The 21,688-nt window shown below is 59.8% G+C and overlaps 1 protein-coding gene across 1 annotated transcript in view; it reads right to left on the reverse strand.

Moving 5' to 3' along the window:
* MYOM3 (myomesin 3) overlaps nucleotides 1-21,688 on the reverse strand; it is a 48,640-nt gene that overhangs the window by 24,624 nt on the left and 2,328 nt on the right. Inside the window, exons 2-15 of the mRNA XM_012750802.3 lie at nucleotides 20,351-20,529; nucleotides 20,057-20,137; nucleotides 19,198-19,357; nucleotides 18,467-18,624; nucleotides 14,728-14,823; nucleotides 13,042-13,130; nucleotides 10,661-10,705; nucleotides 10,062-10,199; nucleotides 8,569-8,730; nucleotides 7,784-7,925; nucleotides 6,513-6,712; nucleotides 4,909-4,962; nucleotides 4,389-4,516; nucleotides 1,633-1,816 (exon numbers count right to left, since the gene is read on the reverse strand). Coding sequence (XP_012606256.2) covers nucleotides 1,633-1,816; nucleotides 4,389-4,516; nucleotides 4,909-4,962; nucleotides 6,513-6,712; nucleotides 7,784-7,925; nucleotides 8,569-8,730; nucleotides 10,062-10,199; nucleotides 10,661-10,705; nucleotides 13,042-13,130; nucleotides 14,728-14,823; nucleotides 18,467-18,624; nucleotides 19,198-19,357; nucleotides 20,057-20,137; nucleotides 20,351-20,511 — 1,798 coding nt within the window. The 5' untranslated portion in view covers nucleotides 20,512-20,529. The remainder of the gene's footprint in view (nucleotides 1-1,632; nucleotides 1,817-4,388; nucleotides 4,517-4,908; nucleotides 4,963-6,512; nucleotides 6,713-7,783; nucleotides 7,926-8,568; nucleotides 8,731-10,061; nucleotides 10,200-10,660; nucleotides 10,706-13,041; nucleotides 13,131-14,727; nucleotides 14,824-18,466; nucleotides 18,625-19,197; nucleotides 19,358-20,056; nucleotides 20,138-20,350; nucleotides 20,530-21,688) is intronic.

The following is a 21,688-nucleotide window of genomic DNA, read 5'->3' on the forward strand; positions in this document are numbered from 1 at the left end:
CAAGGATTTCGTGACCTGAGAAAATGTTTGTGGTATAATGTTAATTTTAATTTTGAGACAGATTCTCACTCTGTCGCCCTGGGTAAAGTGCAGTGGTGTCATCGTAGCTCACTGCAGCCTCAAACTCTTGGGTTCAAAAGATCATCCTGGCTCAGCCTCTTGAGTAGCTGGGACTACAGGCACATGCCACCACGTCTGGCTAATTTTTATATTTTCTGTAGAGATGGGGTCTCCGTCTTGCCCAGGCTGGTCTTGAACTCCTGAGCTCAAGTGATTCTCCCACCTTGGCCTCCCAAAGTGGCAGGATTACAGGCATGAGTCACTATGCCTGGCCCAATGTTAATTTTTAGAAGTAGAATGCAAAGCTCTACCCACGGTCTGATCACACTTTCAAAGAGAAGCATCAATGTGCATGTTGTCAAGAGGCCAGACACTGGGACACCCAGATGCTCACAGTGGTTACCTCTGGGTGGTGGGATCATTGGGGGGAGGGAGGACCAGTCTTTTCCAGTTTCTTTCCCTCCTTCTTCCATTTTTCCCTCCCTCCTTTTCTCCCTTCCTCCCTATGTTTATCTTTTGCTTGTTTGATATTTTCTCATTTTTGTATAGTAAGTTTACTTTTATAATACAAGTAAATGCTTTTCCTACCCCCCACCCTCACCCCTTTTCTGAATTGGACCAGAGCCTTGCCTAAGTCTGGCTTACAGTCCAGAAACTATTCATATCTGATCACAAACCACTCACTGGCCAGGGCCCAAATCAAACCCAAATGTTAACCAGATCAGAGGTAAAGAAAAACATCTTTGCTCACCAACCCGTTCGTACTTGCCAGGAATGGGTGTGTGTATATACATGTATATATTTCCCCTAAACTACTGAAGCAGAGCTAATCTAGGACTAAGACTTCAAAATCTTCCCTAAATGGGACCTCCAGCAAACCAGGCATTTCTTGGACAGGTGGCACTGAGCTTGGCTCCTTAAAGGAATATTTGGTGATGGCAGCTGCAGGGGACCTTCTGATCTGATCTGATCTGATCAAAGAGCAAAGAACCCCAGAACTTGGAGGCCTCCGAGGATGGAGCTGTTGGGAGACTCAGGGGGAGTAACCAGGACCTTCAGAACGATGGGCTTGGCAGGTGAGGACAGCAAGGTGTGCAGCTTGGAAATGACTTGCCCAGGCTCTCGCTGTGCTGCAGGTGAGCCAGGGCTCAGGTGGGGCTGCTCAGCCCCGACCAGGGAGCAAGCAGGAGCCTGCTCAGGAAGTCACTCCTGGCTGCATGGGCAGGATCCAAGGAGCAGGCAGAGACTTTTAGAACCGGGGGGCCACTTGCTCACACTCGGCTCCTGTGCTGGACCTGGCTGGACTCTATAACCTGTGAATTGTTGATCAGGAAAAGACATCCATCCCTCCATGAGCCTCCTGCCCAGAGAAATGTGTTTTCTGATGTCTTAAAACTTTCCAGTCCAGAGACCACATTGCTTTTCAGTTTTGTGATAGGTGGAAGGGGTCAGGGAAGGGGACATGGGCAGGGCTGTGTCTCTGCAGCCTTGGTCCTGAGTCCTGAGGCTGGCGGCCTGGACTGCCGCCTGCCACCCCACCCCCTGCATCCTGCGGGCACCTGGCCTGCCCACCTGGCTTGCCCTTCAGGGCGATGGGCTCACTGGGCTCCGAGGGATCGCTCAGCCCATACTGGTTCATCGCTCGCACCCTGAAGACGTAAGACTTCCCTCTCTCCAGGTCCAGAAGGGCGAATCTCGGGGACTTCACAGGGCTTTCTGAGAGGATGGCCTCCCAGGTGCCACTGCCTATGACTGACTGGAGAGAAAGAGGAACTCGAGTTGGCTGAGTGGCCGCCAGGGCCTCTCATGAACTTCCGTTTCCAGCCCAGCTGCCCCCGAGCACCTGGACGCCTGCCGGGACGTCACACTCCCCAAGCCAGGACTCACTCCGCCACTTCTCCACCTGTGCCAACCGCCCACAGCTCCTCGGTGGTTCCCGCCCTCCAGGTGCTGGGCCCAAAGCCCTGGAGCCATCCTGCTCCCTCCCTCTCTCCCACACACCCCAGATGGGCACCCAGTTGGCTGTCCCTCCCAAGGGCACCCAGAACCCAGCCGTGCTTTCCCTCCTCGTGCTCCCGCCGAGACCTCGGCAGGCCACCGGCACCTCTTGCCTGAGTTGTCTGAATAGCTTTGACTGGTCTCCCCGTTTCTGCCTGCACCCCCTTCAGTCTCCCCTCTAATGGCCGTCGGAGGGCCCGGTACAGCACAGGTCAGGTCCCGTGTGCTCGAGCCCCGTCTCCTCAAGGCAAGAGCTTCCCACCACCCGAGCCCGCTCCTGTCTGGCCTCGAGCCCCTCCCCTCTGTGTCTCCGTCGTGCCTCTCTGCTGACCCACCGCAGCCCCAGTCCCACCCCTGGGCCTTTGCACTTGCTGCTCCCTCAGCCTGGAATGTTCCTTCCCCAGAAATCTCTTCGCTGGCTCCTCATTTCCTGTGGGCCTTTTTCAGGGACACCCTCCCCCGCCCCCACTCTATCTAAAATGCCCCCAACAGCCCCTCCCACGCCCCACATTCCCCTCCCTAGCTCACGCTAGCTGCTGTGGTAGCATTTCACTGATTTACCTTGTTTCTCATTGTTTAGCATTGGTATTCCCAGCCCCACCCCCACCCCCACTGCTGTGTTCCCAGGGCCAGGAATACTACTGGCACATAGGAGGTGCTCCGTCTGTTTCCAGGACAAATAAATGAATAAATGGGTGAATTCTCACAATAACGCTGTAAGGAAGGTGTTCATTTCCCCACCAATGAGGAAACTCAGGTTCAGAGAGGTTTGATAATTTGGCCAAAAGTCATGCATCTAATAACGGGGATGTGGCATTTGAACTTAGGTGTGTGTGGCCCCAAACTTGTTCACGCTCCACGCACCAGGGACTCACAAAGCAGCCATAAAGCCTGAGGCTCTGGGCAGAAGGGGTGATGCGGTGAGTGAGAGACCATTTCTGCTGAGTGTGGGCCTGGGAGTCACGACCCAGAGGTGCCAGGGGGACCCCAGCTCACTCCAGCCTTGGTGGCCTTTCCCCTCCTAAGGCCCACCTGGCTGTCAGTGGCCAAGAACCCAGCTAGGCCAAGAAATCGCCCCAAAAAACAGTGAATATTGCTGAACACCTACTGTGCGCCAGGCTCTAAGTCTGTGCATGTTTTAATTAATTAGACCTGCCCGTTAGCCCTGTAAGTTACATATGATCATTATCGCCATTTTATGGAAGGGGAAACTGAGGCACAAAGAGACTGAGTAACTCGCCGAAGGTCACACAGCTAGTAAGTAGCGGAGACAGAGTTGAGCCGCCTGACTCCAGGGCTATCACTGTGACACTCCAGGGCCTCACAAAACAGAGCCTCCGTTATCTGCAGCTTCCTATCTGGGAGAAATAGGATCACTTGCAAGTGTGAAGAGAGAGGCCCTTTCGGATACCCAGGGCCAGAGATTTCTCCCTGGAACATTTTCATTCATTTACCACCAAGCCTTTACTGTGTACCTACTATGTGCCAGGCACCGTGCTAGGCCAGCGGGTAAGGAGATAAACTTGGCCTCTGACCGCAGGTAGGCCGGAGTCCAGGCCACCTCCTTGGGAAGCGTTTACGGACCCTGGGCTGCGGCCCTGGCTGAGGGCTGTGTTTTCTTTCACCCTCACAGGGCGGGTTCTCTATGCTGGAGGAAACTGCGGCTCAGGGAAGTTAGGAGACTGACTCAGGATCACACAGCAGAAACCAGGATTTGAACCTATCTTAACGCCCTGCTGTCTTCTGCTCTGCCAGGCCGCCTCCCCTCCACGGTGACGTCTACTCCACAGGAGCTGGCCTGTCCCCAGTGTGGTCTCCCCTGCCCCCTACTCTGTCCCCAGTGAGAACCACTTCCTAGTGCTAGCCCCTCCCCAGGCCCTGCAGGCGCTGCTGGTCCATGCCTTTGGTTGGAGGTGCCAGCCTAGCTTGCCTCCCAAGGCGGCCCTGCCAAGAAGGGGTGCTCGGCCCCAACATATAACCCGATGCCAGCCGTGGGGACGGGGAGGTACCCAGGAAGTGGTGGCTCTTGCTGTTGTTTTTGTTGTCTGTGCCTCCTAATTTTGTGTATTTCTGTCAATGGCCTCAGGAATTGCCACCAGTGCCTGGCCTCTCAGGGCTGGGGGTGACCTGCCAAGGCTATGCAACCCTTCCCCTGCCTCTCTGTGGGGCTGGGCTCTGTGGCCCTTCCAGCCAGGGGATTCACTTCTGTTCTCTGAGGCCTCCCCAGGGGACACTGCCTGGGTCTCAGCAGTCCCTGCACGTTCCACACCCTGTCCCGCAGCATACCCACTTCTCAGACTGGCCTGGGCTGGGCCCTTGGGGTCTCGTACCTTCTCCAGGGAGTAAGTCAGCGGGGCTTTGCCCCGGGGTCTTGGCTCCTCCCAGGCCAGAACCGCGTAGGCCTCTCGGATCTCGCTGGCGTGGACGTTGGTTGGGGGTGAGGGAATGATCACAGTGTCTGGAATCAGAGTCATGGGGGCGGAGAGGGGTGGGCCCTCAGAGACCCCTCACCTCAGCCCCTCGTTCCCCAGAGGAGGGAGCTGGGGCCGAGAGGGGGCAGGGATTTGCTACAGGTCCACTGGCGAGGTTGGGCAGAGCCGGGGTCGGAACCCAGGTCCCCTGATGTCCTGCCCGGGACTTTCCCAACATGCCACCTCCTCCACCAGGCCATAGCCAGATGGGCCACGTGCCCTGAGCACCCGGCCTCCTCCAACCAGACCCGCCCAGCTTTGCACCCCCCGCCCGCACATGGACAGCTTCGGCCTCTTTGCCAGTTTGTGTCCCGGCATTTCCTGAGCTATGCGGGAGGCTGGCATCTGGAGGCCAAGTGTTCGGGAGGGTCCCAAGTACCTTCAAAATCGTCTGTGCTGACCGTGATCTTGTTTCCCATATCAAAGGGGATCTCTAGGATGAGAATGGAGCAAGGGATGGGGAGGAGGAGTCAGGCCGGGGCCCGCCCCACTCAGGGTCCTGGCCTTGCACACCTCAGCCCTCACTGTGTGACTTTGGGCAGGTGCAGCCCCTGGGCAGGGCTCCTGAGGGCAAGGCTATTTTCTCCTTGAGATTAAGGACATCTGAAAAAGGTGCTGTGGTCCTCCCTCAGATTAGTGTCTCCTCTATCGGATTCGCTGTATCTTCCACCTCAGGCTAGGGGTTCCTGAGGGCTATGCTGTGTCTCCTCCATCAGACTAGGGGTTCCTGAGGACTATGCTGTGTCTCCTCCATCAGACTAGGGGCTCCTGAGAGCTGGCTGTGTCTCCTCCATCAGACTAAGGGCTCCTGAGGACTATGCTGTGTCTCCTCCATCAGACTAGGGGTTCCTGAGGGCTGGCTGTGTCTCCTCCATCAGACTAGGGGTTCCTGAGGGCTGGCTGTGTCTCCTCCATCAGACTAGGGGCTCCTGAGGGCTGGCTGTGTCTCCTCCATCAGACTAGGGGTTCCTGAGGGCTGGCTGTGTCTCCTCCATCAGACTAGGGGCTCCTGAGGGCTGGCTGTGTCTCCTCCACCAGACTAGGGGCTCCTGAGGACTATGCCGTGTCTCCATCAGACTAGGGGTTCCTGAGGACTATGCTGTGTCTCCTCCATCAGACTAGGGGTTCCTGAGGGCTGGCTGTGTCTCCTCCATCAGACTAGGGGTTCCTGAGGGCTGGCTGTGTCTCCTCCATCAGACTAGGGGTTCCTGAGGGCTGGCTGTGTCTCCTCCATCAGACTAGGGGCTCCTGAGGGCTGGCTGTGTCTCCTCCACCAGACTAGGGGCTCCTGAGGACTATGCCGTGTCTCCATCAGACTAGGGGTTCCTGAGGACTATGCTGTGTCTCCTCCATCAGACTAGGGGTTCCTAAGGGCTGGCTGTGTCACCTCCATCAGACTAGGGGTTCCTTAGGGCTGGCTGTGTCTCCTCCATCAGACTAGGGGCTCCTGAGGGCTGGCTGTGTCTCCTCCATCAGACTAGGGGCTCCTGAGGACTATGCTGTGTCTCCTCCATCAGACTAGGGGTTCCTGAGGGCTGCCTGTGTCTCCTCCATCAGACTAGGGGCTCCTGAGGACTATGCTGTGTCTCCTCCATCAGACTAGGGGCTCCTGAGGGCTATGCTGTGTCTCCTCCATCAGACTAGGGGCTCCTGAGGGCTATGCTGTGTCTCCTCCATCAGACTAGGGGTTCCTGAGGACTATGCTGTGTCTCCTCCATCAGACTAGGGGTTCCTGAGGGCTATGCTGTGTCTCCTCCATCAGACTAGGGGTTCCTGAGGACTATGCTGTGTCTCCTCCATCAGACTAGGGGCTCCTGAGGACTATGCCGTGTCTCCTCCATCAGACTAGGGGCTCCTGAGGACTATGCTGTGTCTCCTCCATCAGACTAGGGGCTCCTGAGGGCTGGGCGGTCTCCTGTGTGAGGCAGTCCTGTGGGTGCCCTACTGATGCTCTAGAATGTGTCTTAGGGCCGCTGTTCCCACCTGTCTTCCTCCGGGGTGCATCACGGTCACTCATGACAACGGCTTCCGAGGCCTTGGAGGGGAGGCTGCTGCCCGCCTTGTTGATGGCTCTCACCCGGAACCGATAGCTCTGGCCTTCCACAAGGCCTTGGATTGGGCACCTACAGGTCCCCCCGGGGGCCACATGGCAGGGCACCCATTCCTTGGAGTCACCCTGGCACCTGTGGGAGACAGGCCCTGGCTTTCAGCCCCTGCCCACGACGTACGCCTTCCCAGTTAGAGCCTCTCCAAGGGCCACTCCCCGACTCGGGCTCAGCCCATCTCTGCCAGTTAAAGTCCTTCCCCCCACCCAGAGGGCTCCAGCCTCAGGCCCCCAGGAGGCCTTTTCTCCATCATCCACCCTGAGGCCGACGAGCACAGCCAGTGTCCTTCCTGGAGGGGGCCGTGCCGTGCCGTGCGCTCCACACCCAGGCCCGTCTCCGCTCCCTCAGCCCTAGGAGTCAGGTGTGGCCACCGACCTGCTACATGCGGGGGTCCACGGCTCAGAGAGGGAGAGGACGTGCCCAAGGTCACATGCCAAGGTAGAGCTGGGATGTCACCCGAGGGCTGCCCACTCCCTGTGTCTGTGCATTCCAGATTGACCCTCCACGCCTGGGCACTCTGTGCCCTCTGAGGGGTACCATGGCATGTGATACAGTTAGTGGCTGGATGGGGCAGTGGTCACGTGTGTGTCCAACTCCTGTCTCCACCACTAATGACAAATGTGACTTAGGGCAAAGTCACCACCCCCGTTATATAGGGTTGTCACAAGGATGAGAAGAGATGAGGCATGCCCTTAGCACAGCCCGGTGCACAAGGCGTGAGCCGGTTGCTGTGGGATTAGGTATTGTCTCTCGCTGGCTTCGGAGCCGCCAGAGTGGGATGGCAGCGGGAGGTTCTGGCCCCCTGCCCCTCTCTTCCTGGTGTGCCTCCTCTCCCCGGGTCAGGGCTGTTCCATCTCGGTCATTCAGCAAGGAAAACAGCCAACAAATGCACATGTGCTCAGGTTTCAAGCACTTAACCCCTCTGAGTCAGCTCGTACAGTAGGGGGTGCAGGGGCCGCGGCTGACTCCGGGCATCAGTGTGATTCGGAGCATGGACGCCCTTCTACTGTTCTTAAATTACACAGCACGGTCTCCCTCCTGCCCTGTTCCGAGTAGTGGTGTTGGGGGGCCATCCCGGAGGCCGGGCCTGGGCCCCCCTGCTGTGGCCACGCACCCAGGCAGAGTTCTGCCACTCTAGAGAGGACTCACCGCTCGATGGAGTAGGCCGTGATGGGGCTGCCCCGGGTGTCGCTGGGCGGGGCCCAAGCCAGGATGAGGCAGTCTCTGTTCACGTCCAGGCACTGGACATTCAGCGGGGCACCTGGGGCCCCCGGCTTCTCAGGTGCAGCGTCTGCAACCCGGGTGCGAGGAGGAGGCTCTGCCAGTCAGTGGCCATTTGGCAACAAGCTCCCTCCCACCCCTGCCCAACGCCTTCTTCTCCTTAACCCTCCAGGGCTCAGTTTTGCTCTTGGGGAGCAGGGTCTGCACACCAGCCCCCACAGTCCCTGGACAGCAGCAGGAGGGGGCTGCAGCAGGAGGACCATTTAGTAGGGACCCATTTTCCACCATGCATCTGAACAATTAATTGGCATAATTAATCTCCGAGCCCAGAGAAGCCCCCCACTTTATAGATGGGGAAGCTGAGTCTTGCAGAGGTAAGTGACTGACCTGCCCGAGGTCACCTCATTAGGGAAGTGACAAAGCCAGGATTCAAACCCAGATCGAGTGCAGAGACCAGGAGCCGGAGCTCAGCCAGTGGCCAGAGCCACCCAGCCTCACACCTCCCTCCCACGCTCCCAGCCAGTCTGACTCTCGGACCATGTCCTTTGGAGGGTCACACAATGCCACAGAGATTCTTAGAGAGACTAACCCAATGCCCTGGTTTTATGGCAGAGAAACTGAGGCCCCTAGAGAGGAGGGGCCTTGCCCGAGGTCGCGCAGCAAACCAAGCAGAGCCCTGGTCTCGGCTCCGCCGCCCCCGCCCCAGCCCTCACCTCTCACAAGCACATAGGCGCTCTGCTCCTGGGGCCCGAGGGGCGAGGACACCCGGATCGTGTAGAGCCCCTCATCCTCCTTGTAGGCGCAGGACACCTTCAGGGACGCCTGGCAGTCTGCGTAGAGGACCTGCCGGCGTCCTGAGGACCTCAGCAGCCTCCCTGCGGAGGGGAAGGAGGTGGAGGGTGAGTTCATGGGGGCCCCTGGCCTCAGCTGGGAGCCCAGAGAAGCTCTGGGGGTCCGCAGGCCCTGGCCAGGCAGAGGGCGGGGCTGGGGTGGCCACAGCCTGAGGCTCAGCTAGGGGCAGGGTTGGGACGGCAGCCGCCAGGGCTTTGCCAAGGTAGGTGGCAGCTGAACTCTGCTCTGCAGAAGGCTGGGTGGGGGCGGGGGGCAGGTCGGGGCCCAGTGGGTGGCTGGAGGTTCTGGGAGGAAGGGGGAGCAGGAGAGATGGGTCCTCTATGGGGCTGAGGGTCTCAAAGAAGGGGAGCTTGTCGAGGTGGGTGGGGGCTCCGAGAAGGGGCAGGGGTCTCATTGGGAGAGTGGGGTGAGGAGGGGGCTTGTTATCGGGGAGCTTAGTGAGGTGGAGGAACTTAAGAAGGGCCTCCGGGGCTCAGGGAGTGGGCCTGCGCCCAGGCCATGCCATTGGGCCATCTCTTCCATTTGTCCCCCACGAAGGCTCCTCCCTCCTGTCAGCACCTCTATTCTGAAAGACCTGGAAGAAGGTCTAGGAAAACATCTCAGCCTTGGGGAAACTGCAGCTGTTTCTCAGGGCTCCTCCAGCCCCCTGTACCCCCCAGGTGTGGCTCCCCTGGGCTCGGGGCGGGGGAGCTGGAGGGCGCTGTGCTCCTTGTCCCTTGGCTGCAGCAGGTCCAGCCGGCCTTCTCCCCTCTTCCTGCCTTAGCTGACCGGCCTTCTCCAGCCCGTCCCGTGACACCCCCAGAGTTCTCCCGGCCCAGGCCCATGAGCTGGCAGTTGTTTAACCTGCACCCCCATCCCCGACTCTGAAAAGCCCCATGCAACTGTCACAACCTGTCCTGAGCACTCATGGTGCCCTCCTGTCTCCTGGCCTTGGCCTCTGTTCCTGTGGCTTCAAATGCCACACTCACCCCTAGGGTGGCAGTGACGTGGCCCAAGGGCCTGGCCGGCGCTGACCCTCCTCCCTCCTGCCAGACAGACGGCTCCCTGCACTCACGTGTGTCTGCACCCACGCTGCGCCTCAGCCCCAGCACGGGACCTGGCACCCCACAGATGCATGGTGGCCATTTGTGGGGTGACGTGGCTGACCCCACATGGCTGTGTTCCCACTCTCCTCTGCCTGTTTAGCACCCTGTGGGGTGACAGAGGCGCACAGTCCCTGTCCACTGGGGGTCCTCAGGGTTGTGGATGGAACCAGGACTCTAGTCGTGCTCTGGCTTCTGGCCTCTCTGGCTCTGAGTTGAGCCGCAGAGGAGGCTGCCCCTGGAGGCCGGGGGCCAGGACTGGGGGTCCTCACCGTCTCGGAACCACTGGATGTTCTCAGCGTCTAACACATCTTCCGAAAATAAGCAGGACAGGGAGAAGGGTTCCTTCTCACGGGCGAAGATTGGCTTCAGCATTGATGTGAATTCCACTCTGGGGCCAAACATCGACCCTGGGGGGAGGGGGACAGAAATCTGGGGCAGAAGCTTTTTGAGACAGCCAGCCTGGCTGGGGGCTTAGATGGGAGGACCCTTCTGGGGTGTCCCCTCTCCTCTTGGCCTTGAATGGGAGAGGAGGGCCAGGCCCTTAGCGGGGAGGTGGAGGGGAAGAGACTTATCTAGGTGGGGCCCAGAGAAGCCGGAACAGCAAATATCTGAAGGCCAAGTGCATTTGGGATTTGCCCTTCTAACCCTGTTTTGGTCAGAGGACAGCTCAGCAGTCAGGGCTGCCCTGAGTAGCTTGGGACCCTGCGAAGCTGGCTTGCAGTTACTACCAGCTCCAACACAAACCCCAAGTGGGCATCCTTTTCATGGCTGCATTCTAAAACGGGACTGTGGGGGGGGGCAAAGCCTGAGCAAGGAGTCCCCAACAGCCCCCACTCCCGAAGGCCCATCCCCACACCAGCCTACTTACGTTTAAAGATCTCGGAGTCGAAGCCAGCCTCCTTCCCCAGGTAAGCTGAAAACCCAAGTCGAACGGAGTTGGAGAAGGTTCAGACCCCACATCCTACTATATTTGGGGGACATGGGCTTTGGGTGTGGGTTCGAGTCCTGGTCTATCAGTGGTTCCCTTGCAGCTTTGGGAAAGTTCCTTTATCTCTCCATGCCTCAGTTTCTTCATTGGTAAAATGGGGACAGTAATTCCCACCTGGTGGTGATGTGGTTATGAATGAATTAGGTCACAGTGGGCGGATAGTGTATGGCACGGGTGAGGCGGGAGCCCCCGGCCAGGGCCGGACATACAGTAGGTACTCAGTAAATGCTGGTTTCCTTCTACTCAAACTTGCAGCCAGGATCATGCACTGTCTTCATAGGGGTGGAGCCTGGTGGGAGACTCTGGATTTCTGGTGGGTGGGGGGCTGTCATGGGGGAGGGGCAGCACTGAGAGAGCAGCCTGGTGGGGCTGGGTGGAAGGATGACATCCAAGGTCACACTGACACAGATCATCTGAGAATAAGAATAGCTGCCACTCACAACGTGCTTACCACATGTCACACATGGACTCGTTTCATCCTCACAACAGCCCTGTCTGTTGGTACCGTCTCATACAGATGGGGAAACTGAGGCAGAGTCACCCAGCTAACGCCCCCTGGGAGTCTGAAGCCATGATGCTACAGTGGTCCCTGGGAAGCCCCTTCCTGAGTGGGGTCCAGAGAGGGGCAGGAGGCTGCCCAAGGTCACACAGAGAGTAAGTAGAAGACTCAGGATTGGAACCCAGGGCTCCTGCCTCCTGGCCCAGGGCCTTCCACCAAGACCACTGGCGTTGCTATGGAGGGAGAGCAGAGACAGTGGTGGTGGTGGTGAGTGGATACCCTCAGCAGGAAATTGCTGGAATCTGGAGGCAAGAACAAGCCCAGGGGGGCCCGGAGTTGCCGGGCTGGTGGAGGGAGGGCAGGGGTCTGGATGGTGTGGTGCGAAGGATGGGTGGATGGAGGGAGGCAGGGCTCCGATGCCTGACCTTGGGCTTGACTCTGGTCACAGCCTATGGGGACAGCTCAGGTTTCCACAGAGAGCCTGGCCTGGCGGAGGGGCCAGCTGCCTCCTGAGAGCTATTTGGGGAAGAGGGCAGAGGGTGGAGGGCTGTGCAGGGCAGTTTAACGGGGTCTGATGAGCGGGAGGAGGGTGGGCTGGACCCACCTGTCTGCAGCCCAGGACGGCAGCCTGGGAGCGTGTGCGGGTGCGAGCGTGTGTCGGGGGGAGGGCTCCCCTCTCCCAGGGGCCCTGGGTGCAGGCACGGCATTCTCCTGGGCCCACAGGTGTGGCCCCCTGGGCAGTGCTCTGCCCCGTCATGGCTGGGGTAAGTCACTGTTTCCCAGGAGCCTATCACATGCCAAGCTTTATCTGCAGCATCTGATCAACGCGAGCATGTGAGGAGGTGGCAGGGGTCCCCCCCTCACAGATGAGGAAACGGAGGCTCGGAGAAGTGAAGTGGCTTCCCAGGTTTGCACAATCAGTGAGTGGCAGAGCCAGGATGTGAACCTGGGTCCGGCTGACTCGTCAGTGTCTCCTCTGCTGCTGTGATTTCAAATGCCCACAGGGTGATCTCCAGGAGGGGCCTGAGCCCACTGGGAAATATGCACCAGAACCCAACTGGGGCAGGGAAGGTCAGATGGGGAGTTGCTGGGGCTTGGACTTTGACCCTGAGAACCCCAGCAGGGTGGACAGGGCCAGATCATCTTCCCAGAAGCTCTGAGCTGGATCCAGACCTAAGTCCAACCGGGTAGGACAAGCATGCTCTTTGGCATGGCAGGCAGGCAGGGCTGCCTTGAATAGTTGTATATAGGTTGTGCACTGCACAAAGGTGTCCTCTGAGAGGGTAAGTGGAGGCTGAAATCCAGTCTGTTTTCCACTTGCCAAGCCATGTGCCTGGGCTGCTCCTGCCTGGAGGAAGGGTGCTCCTTTTCCTGATTCATCCACCCAGTTCACACGAAGGTGCCATCCATGCAGACAGAGCTGAGTTTAGTCCCAGTCCTGTCACCAGCTAACTCAGGACAGAATCAGGTACTATTAAGTGTGCTTGGCATGTAATGAGAGCTCGGGAAAGGTCAGTTCCCTTCCCCTCTCCTCCTAATTGCTCTTGGCACCCCCCCATGGGGGCAAGATGATCCTGCCTCGCCCGTGCCCCACACCGTCCGCCCGCAGCGCTGGGACTGCCGCCCAGGCCACGGCTACCCCGTCACCAACGTCAGGCTAAACACCTGTGTTAGGGGGCCTTCCTCGGGTCTGACACAGACCCACGTCCTCATCCTCCACGTGGGTTGCTGTGGCCCAGCCTGCTGGGGATGGGGGACTTACTGCGGACGAGGACTTTGGCGAAGGAGGAGGCCTGGCCGTAGGCATTCTTCACCATCACGGTGTAGGTGGCCGAGTCCTCCATGGTACATCTGAAAGGGAGACAGGGAGAAGTTGCCCCCCGAGACTGCTGGGCTCCATGGCAACACAAGTCCCCATCCGTGGGTGGGAAAGGCTGGGGTTGGAGGGAAGCCTCGTGGTGCCAGGGGGAGACTTTGGGCGCCATCCCGGAGATGCTGTGTGTCTTTGGGCTGGCCATGGCACCTCTCCATGCTTTGCTGTCCTCTGAAAAACTGGGGACATAACACCACCTAAACCACCTCAGGGGAAGGTGCTTTGAAAATAATGATGTGCCACATTGCATTGCTATTGCTGACTCTGGAGGATCAGAGAGGTTAAGTGACTTGCCCGGAGTCACACGGCAACTGGAATTCAATCCAGCTTCAAACCAGAATCCTGGAGCGGGAGCCTCCTCCTTTCACACAGAGCGGCAGGCAGACTCGGCCAAGGCAGACTGCCAATCTGTGCAGACCTGGGCCAGATGCCCACATGTTCCCAGTCCAGGCCTGGGTCTCACCACCAGACAGGCCAAGCCATCATGTTCCCAGTGGAAGCTTGGGCCAGCTCCACTTCAGGGGCACCTTGGCAGCAGAGAGTAGGTGGTAGCAGCATGTGGCACCTCTGGCCCCATCAGCAAGCACAGAGGCCCCTTGCTGGCTCAGGGCGGGAATCCCTCTGGCTTCGGGGGCCAGTCTAGCCTGCTCACCTCGCCCAGGTTCCTCGCCCTGCACACCTTCCTGACTGTGCAGCCCATGGGCACCTCCCTGTTGCAAGCTCAGGCATTTACGTCCCTGCAGCCCCACTTTGCTGCTGCAGGGTGGGGGCAATGTCCTGCTCATCTTGGTGTCTTTGAAGCCCCAGTTGGTTGAGGCAGAGGGTTTGGTATTCGGAAAACAGCCCTGATGGAGAAAATTGGCTCAAACCCAGGCCCTGCCCTGTGCTAGCTGTGCAAGACCCTCAGCTTTTTGAGCCTGTCTCCTCGCCGTAACGTGGTGACACTCTTCCCTGGGAGGATGGCAGTGAGGGTCACCCATCACGTGTGTAGAGCACCGAGCACAGGGCTTGGCACCTGGGAGGAACCCAACACATGGCAGCTCACATGAATCGTATATACTTTTGGGGGGATTATGCTTTTATATTCCCACATACTCCCTCCTGGCAGCCTGCCTCTTCCTTCCAAATCATGCTTAAGACTCACCATCTCCTGAAAGGCCCAGCTCTCTCCCCTCTAACTGCTTTCCCTCGCGTGTGTGTGCACGCACATGCGTGTGTATGTGAGCATGTATGTATGCGCTTGTGCGCGTGTGTGTTTTCTGTCCCCTAGCAAGGAGCGTTCCCAGCCGAGCACGCAGTCCCGCAGGTCTAGGGTGCATTCCAAGGCACTGGCATTATGTAGGGCGAGTGCGTGATAAATGCTGATTCCTGGGCCCCCCCCTCCAGCCCGACTCAATCTGAATCTCGGAGGCGGGCAGGGGCCATCCCGGAATCCGTATTTTAACGAGCACCCCAGGTACTTCTGAAGGTGAGGTGAGCTGAGGACACAGCTCCCAGGAAGGGCTTGGGATCCCGCTCCAGCCTCGGTGGTGTGGAGTGTGGGGGTCGTAGGTCCCTCCGGGTTCACAGTCTCACCTCCTAATCTCCAGGGTCAGCAGCCCGTAGTTGTTGGTGATTCGGTATTTTCCGGCGGGAAAGAGGCGAGGATCGATTCGCATGTCATTTTTGTACCTGCGGGAGACAGCGGCAGGCAGCGTGGTTCTAAGTGGGAGGGGTTGGAGCCCTCAGCCGGGGACTCCAAGCTCAGTTGTGCGTGCTGCTCACTTGCCTAAGTGAGCCAGGGCGGCACTTTCACGGAACCGAACCTCCCGTGTCCTCCCCGTGGAACGGGAGCACGATAGCTCCGGGCTGCTATGACAATTAAATGGGCAAGGGCACCTGAAGTCTTTCTCTTGCGCCCCCTCCCCCACTGTAGATGTTCTGGGGTTCATTCCCCTTCTGGGGGCAGAGAACAGGGAGTCCGCAGCAGCCCCCACCCCAGGGGTACCCCAGGCCCCAGCTTTTTCCTCCTCTCTGAGGGAGCTTGCCAGGGACAGTCCCTCCGGTCCCTGCCTGCCTTGCCAACCGCCCTTGATGGCTGTTCTTTATTTTGGCTCCTGTTACAATCACCCTAGGAGCTTTAAAAAAATCTTTGTGCCCGGTTTCTGAACATAAGCCTTCAGGAATCTGCATCAGAAACTGCTAATTGTTCTCCAATAGCCATTTTTGGGGGCGAATAGAATTGTCCCCTGGGCCACCCAATATATGACTTGTTTTCTTGCCCCTCTTTCTGCTAGGTGTGGCCATATGAGTTAGGATTGTCAACAGCAAGTGAGGACGAGTGTCACGTGGCTGCTCCCCATGGCAGCCTTTGCCCTTTCACGTCGTCTTCCCCCGTCCTGCGGCAGGAACAGGGCGTGATGGCTGCTATGTCGTACCCCAAGCCCAGGGCCACCCCTTCTGCAGTGATCTGGAGGAATTGGAGTCCCTGCCCACTCCAGGGAGCAGAGTTGCACAGTGGCCTTATGCTGACATTAGGTGGAATGAAAATAACCTTCTGTCTTATCTAAGCCACTAAAAAAACCAAACAAAACTCCACGCCCTGGCTGCATCCCAAATCAGAATTTCTGGAGCAGGGACTCTGGTGACTCCCAAGAGTGGCCAAGTAGGTCACCCTGCCCTGCCCTGGGTACAGCCTTGTTTTCTGGGGTCTCGTTTTCCCTGCTGTGTGGCCTAGATGGCAGGGGGCCTGGGGGTCTGGAGGCCTAAGGAGTCGGGACTGGGGAGTGAGCGTCAGTGACAGGAGGCCTGGGTCCTTGATGCAGCTTGCTGTGTGACCTCAGGCAGCTCTGTCTCCCTCTCTGGGCCTCTGTGTCACCAAGGCTGCCAAATGGACAGTCTCACATGGTGAACGCCCCAGGGGTGGTGGCTGAGGTTGGAGACGAGGCCTTACCGAGAGAGGGTGCCCTAGCCTCAGTGTGCTGCCATCCTTGGACCTGGCCCCCCACACCCTGTTTGTCTCCATGGCAACCAAACAGAGCCCCACCCACGTCCCGTCCCACCATGCAGCCCTTAGCTGGGCCCAACTAAGCCTCCCTGGGGAGGGAGGGCGGTGCCTATCTTTCCAGCTGTCCCAGGTCTGGATGCCAGGGTCAGACCCCCACCCACACCTGCCGGGAACATTCCAGACACGTCAGCCTGGCCAGCTCTGCGTCTCCTGGGAAAAGTAGCTGCTGCTGCTCCGGCACGGCCTAGACGGCCGGAGACCTCAGCAGTCACCCTGCCCTGTCTCTGGGCCTCAGTCTCCGGCCTCACGGTCAGTGCAGTGAGGCTGTGTGTGAGAGTCTTCTCACTACCCCGGCATTCAGGGAGTGCTCAATAATTGCTGAGTGCATAGACTCCCCTGACAAGCCGGGTGACTTCCTCCCGACCCAGTGCTGAGCCTCCACCAGTGCCTGGACAGGACAGGTCCTTCCTGGGACAGTGTGTGGCCGTGCCCCAGGGCACCGATGAGGGAACACCAGACCTCCAAAGCCGGGAGCACCGGGGCCACCGAGTCGCTGGGGCAGGAGGTGGGCCTGGCCTTGGCTCCCGCCGTGTGTCAGGAATGCTCAGCTCCCTGTTGTGGCAACCTTGTTGGCAGGGAAGGAAACAAGTCCCGTCCCGAGGCCCCAAGAATGCCTCCCACGTGGGCCTCTGTGTCAGGGCCGGGCAGGGCTGGGCTTCGGGGCCAGGACAGCTGAGGCGCTGACCTCCACTTAGCCCAGCCAGTGCTGGCAGCATCCTCAGACTGCGACCGCCTCGGTCCCCTCAGTGTCCCAGTGCCCGGCAAGACGCTTGCCGTACTTCCGTGAATAAATGCCCCAGTGCCGATTCCCTCAAGACGCCTTTCTGGATTGCTCCTGGCCAGAGTGCTTTCTATTTCTCTGCCTTCTGGAGCATTGCGGTGCTTTATGGAAAACGGCAGCTGTAAAGATCACCTTCCTACTCTCTAGGCCAGTTGGAAGAGTTACGGGCTTGAGGCAGGAGACCTGAGTTTAAATCCTGCTTCACACTGGCTGTGTGATCTTAGGTAAGCCACACTACCTCTCTGAGCCTCGACAGCCCCACCTGTGCCATGGGGGAAATAACAGTCCCTGCCTCATGAGTGGCCTTGACGCTCAAATGAAAGCGAGGGGCTGGGTGGGCGGAAAGGCGGCTCGCTAAGATGCTGCTGTTTCCCCCTGGCGTCCTGGGCTGTGTCCCTTGTCAGCCCCAGGCCTGCTCGCCCTCCAGGCCTGGCCCGAGCACCACCTGTCTGAGCAACCCTCGCGGGTCCTCCAGGCCGAGGCAGCCACTTCCTCCTCTTCGCCCCCATTTTTTGATCTCAAACATCTCCCATAAATGCACGTCTGCGTGTGCTGCTGTTTCCCTCCTGGACTGAGAGTTCCCTGAGGGTGAGATTGTGTCTGGTCCATCTCTGCACCCAGTGGCCCGGTCAGGTCCTGGGACTGATGACGCTCTCGGAAAATATTTGTCGAAACCTTTTCCTCATCCCTCAAGGTGCCTGGCTGTGGGCCTTGGACCCGGGACAGTGGCTCAGCTGTGGGGGTGACACGCCTGCCTCCTCCTGCAGAGAAACTGAGACCGGGGCGTGGCAATGCTGTGCAGCGGCCCCCCCCCTCCCCCAGCGAGCCCAGCCTGGGGGGCTCTGCTGTGGCTGCCCCCAGGAATGGCATCTCCTGCTTTCTCGGCCCTTTCCAAGTTCTGGGGGCTTCCATGTTGTTGTGGCATTAAACCCACACCGCATGCAAACTGCACAGGAGGTCTCCAACCCATTCTACAGAACAGGAAACTGAGGCAGGACTAGAAAGGTTAAGAGATATGGCTTCGAGGGCACACTGAGTCCATAGAGGGAGGGAAAGCCAGGCCTGAGCACAGGCCCGAGCTCCTTCCTGCTGCAGGCCCTGCCCTCTCCACCTCCTCTCCTGCTCCTGGCCCCCCCTGCCTCCCACCTTCATCCTGCAGCCCTGGAGACGCCCAGCTGGGAGCAGCTGCCTTCTCATGCGGCCACAGTCTTACTTTTACGAGGGCTGGCTCCTGGGGGGGGAAAGGGTGGGCCCAGACTTTCGGCCCCAGCATGGCTGGCGGGCGGCTAAGAATAACCGGGCAGAGTCCCCACAGCTGCTGCCCTATTTGAGGGGTGGGCAGAGCCTGGGCCGTGGCGCTGCGGCTTCGCTAAGGCAGCAAGAACTCCGGGCGCAGGTGCTGGGCCTTAAGGAACTCGCACCCGCGTGACCCAGAGGCCCCGAGCACGGAGGTGGGGCGAGGACCCCCTCCCGCCCCAGTGGCTTACCAGGTGACCTGGGGCGGTGGCGAGGCATGGACGGTGCAGGTGAGCAGGACGCTGGCGTGCTCCCAGACAGCGTGGGAGCGGAGGGGGATCCAGAACCAGGGCCCCCGGCCGGAGCACAGCTCCCGCAGCTCCTTGGCCTCCCGGACCTTCTCCTCCAACTGGAGCAGGAGAGCAGGTGACTCCCATGGGCCAGGGACCCCTCTCCTCCCACTCTGCCATCCCCTTCCCCGGACGCCCCGACCCTGGAGGCAGAGTCCTCAGCACCAGCTGGGGCAGGTGGCCCAGCGGGAAGGGCGTGGGCTTTGGGGCCAGCTGGCCTGGGGTCAAGGCCCGACCCTTCTGCTTTCTGGCTGTGGGGCCACAGGCAGGTCCTGTGTTCTTATCTGTGAAATGGGGATGGTGATAGTATCTCCCCACCCTCTGTGGGCACTGAGAAAGCCCACGCAAGTGTCACCTGGGGAGGGGTGCAGAGAGGGGCTCAGGCCCCGGACTCGTGCCAGGGCTGGCATTTCCTGAGGCTCCCCTGCACCCTCAGCACTGGCAAAGTCACCTCACAAACCCAGCCTCACTTAAGTCCCGCTTCAGCACTCAGAGTGCCGCACGCAGAGCACTGAGGCTCAGGAAGGGCGACTCGCTCGCCCCTGGTCGCACAGCCGGCAGGTGGGGGCACAGGTTCAAACCCGGGGCGCAGAGTCTGTCCTGGGCCCAGGGGCTCCCCGGGGCCCCCTCACCCGCAGCCTCAGCGCCTTCCGGTCACGCCTGTGGCGCAGCAGCCGGTGTGTGTGCAGGAGGGCAGTCTCAGTCCTCTCCAAGTCGTTGCCGAAGCCCACGCGCTTCTGCCCGCGCTCCTCCAGCTCCACGGCGGAGGTCTGGCGCCTCAGCTGGGCTTCCCTGCGGGGACGGAGGCCACCGGGCTCAGGCAGGGCCCGAAGGGCCCGGGGCATCCTGGCCGGCTCCGTCCCTACGCCCAGCAGTGCCGGCTGCACGTGAAGCTTTCCGGGGCAAGTGTGGCTTTGCACCCTCTCTTGCCTCCAAAACACCCTGAAGGGGCCCTGCTTACAGTCGGTGCTTAATAAACACCCGACTGTTGTTACAGTTTGTGGGGCTCTTTCTAAAACCTTGGTGCCTCCCGTTTTCACTATAGCCGAGTGGGCGGGCATTGGTCCCCCTGTTCTGCCTCACGGACTGGCTTCCAACCGGCCAGGACCGCAACCCAGCCCAGGGCCCTCGCCGCTGCCACGCTCAGGGCCTTCCCTGCCTCTGGGCTCACGTGCGAAACTGGGGCTGGTTCGCTTGCTCCTTCCCTCCCATGCCCAGCTCCTCCCCAACCACCTGAAGCTCGGGGGTGAAGTGGCTCCCCCGCCCTCTCCTTTGGGGACGGTCCCTCACTGCGGTGCAGACCCTCTGGAGGGCGGTGAGTGGGCTCTGCGGGCACAGCCCGCGGTTACGCTCCTGTCCAGAGCCCTATTCCAGATGTGAAAGTCTGGGCCGGTTCTCTAAGCTCAGGGTGCGAGCCCGGCGGGGAGGCGGGGGACTGGACAGGACGGCCCCTCCTCAGCCAGGGCTCCCCAGGGAGGTCGCCGGACTTACCAAGACAACTCGGAGGAGGCCGTCAGAGCCAGCGCAGCTGCGAGGGCGTAGTCTGCGGCGCTGAACTGGTAGTCTTCCTCACTGCTCGGGGAGGAAGGGGTCAGTGGCTCCTGCAGGGTGGGCTGGGGTCTGGCCGGGCTCCCTGAGACGAGGGCTGCACCCACCCCACGCCCCCCCCAGCACGCAGGGCTGTGCCTCCCCTCCCACATGGGGCCCTCCAGTGGGCAGGGCCGTGTCCCCCTCAGACTGGGGCCCTGGGGGCAGGGCGGTGGCGGGCGGGGACGGGGCTCCCACCTGCTGCGGAAGGTCCTCCTCCGCACCGAGGAGCCCATGCGCAGGCTGTGCTGCCGCTGCTCCTTCTGCTCCTCCTCGTGCCGGCGCTCCAGCCTGTGGACCTCCACGGCCTGGCGGGGCCCGGGGTCCCCCGCGCTTTGGGGGTTATGGGGCAGAGTCATGGCTCCGAGAGCAACCACCTGTGAAGGCCAAGGTCCACCGTCACTCCGGCAGGCGTCTGCTCGTCCCTTCCCGCGCAGTCCCCCGGCCCCCTGGGAGGGAGGCTGGTGGGTGTGGGGTTCTGTCTTGAGCAGGCAGACAGGGGAGGGGAGGCACCTGCCCAGGGTGACAGGGGCAGGCTTCGGCTCTGAGCCTGGCTTCTCCCCACCCCACGTGCCCCCCAGCTGAGTGAGCAGAGCCCCGAGACGGCGAGCAGGGCCCTGGCTCCCGGGGCTTCAGCTGCAGCCCTGCCCTCGGCTGGCTGCGCGATCTGGGGTGAGCCTTTCCTTCCCTGGGCCTCGGCTGCCCAGACAGTGAGTGGTTGAAACTGTGACAGCCATGGCTGTATCTGTGACTCAGGAGGGGCAGGTGTCCTCACTGTCCCTGCACGGGCCACACTTGGTCCTGCATCTGAGCCTTTGTGAATTCTGGTTTCCTCTCCTGGAGTGCACCTCCCTTCCCCGCAACCGCTTAACTCTAGTGATGCTTCCACCGCCAAGCTGAGAACGCTCTAGGTGGCGCGGGGGCTACGCGTGCAGGCTCTGGGTCCAGCTTGCTGGGCGTGATCCCAGCTCTGCACTCCAGCTTGCGAGCATGTGACCTTGGGTAAGACTCTCTGACTTTGTTTCCTCGTCTGTAAAATGGGTCTACTGACCTCCCAGAGTAGTCGTAAAGGTTAGATGAGTGCCTGATGCTTAGCAAGCACTACAAAGGTGTCAGAAGTCAGCTTTATTTTTCTAAGAAGCCCTGCTGAAAAACTGTAGGCCATCTAGAACTTTCCCTTCCTAGTCCTTTTTGGACTTTTAATCTGTGCTACACAGTTTAGCTCTGATTCAGAAAATGCCTCCTCTCGCTATTTAGTTATTTTGTAACTGTGCACCTTGACTCTTCAACAAGATTGCAGGTGAATTAAAGGTAACAATAGTGAGCGCTGCCTGTGTGCCAGGCCCCACGTTAGGAGTTTCGCATGTATTGTCCCCAGTCCCTGCAATAACCCAAATGATGACGGCACCGTTACTGCCCCGTGTTACTGATGAGGCGGAGCACTTGCCCAGGGTCACCCGGCTAGTAGGTGGTGGGGCCATGGCTGGCAGCCAGGTCTGTCTGACTCCTGGACCTCCTGACCTCTGTGCCACATGT

The sequence above is a fragment of the Microcebus murinus genome, chromosome 2, assembly GCF_040939455.1.
Source record: "Microcebus murinus isolate Inina chromosome 2, M.murinus_Inina_mat1.0, whole genome shotgun sequence".
Lineage (NCBI taxonomy): Eukaryota > Metazoa > Chordata > Mammalia > Primates > Cheirogaleidae > Microcebus > Microcebus murinus.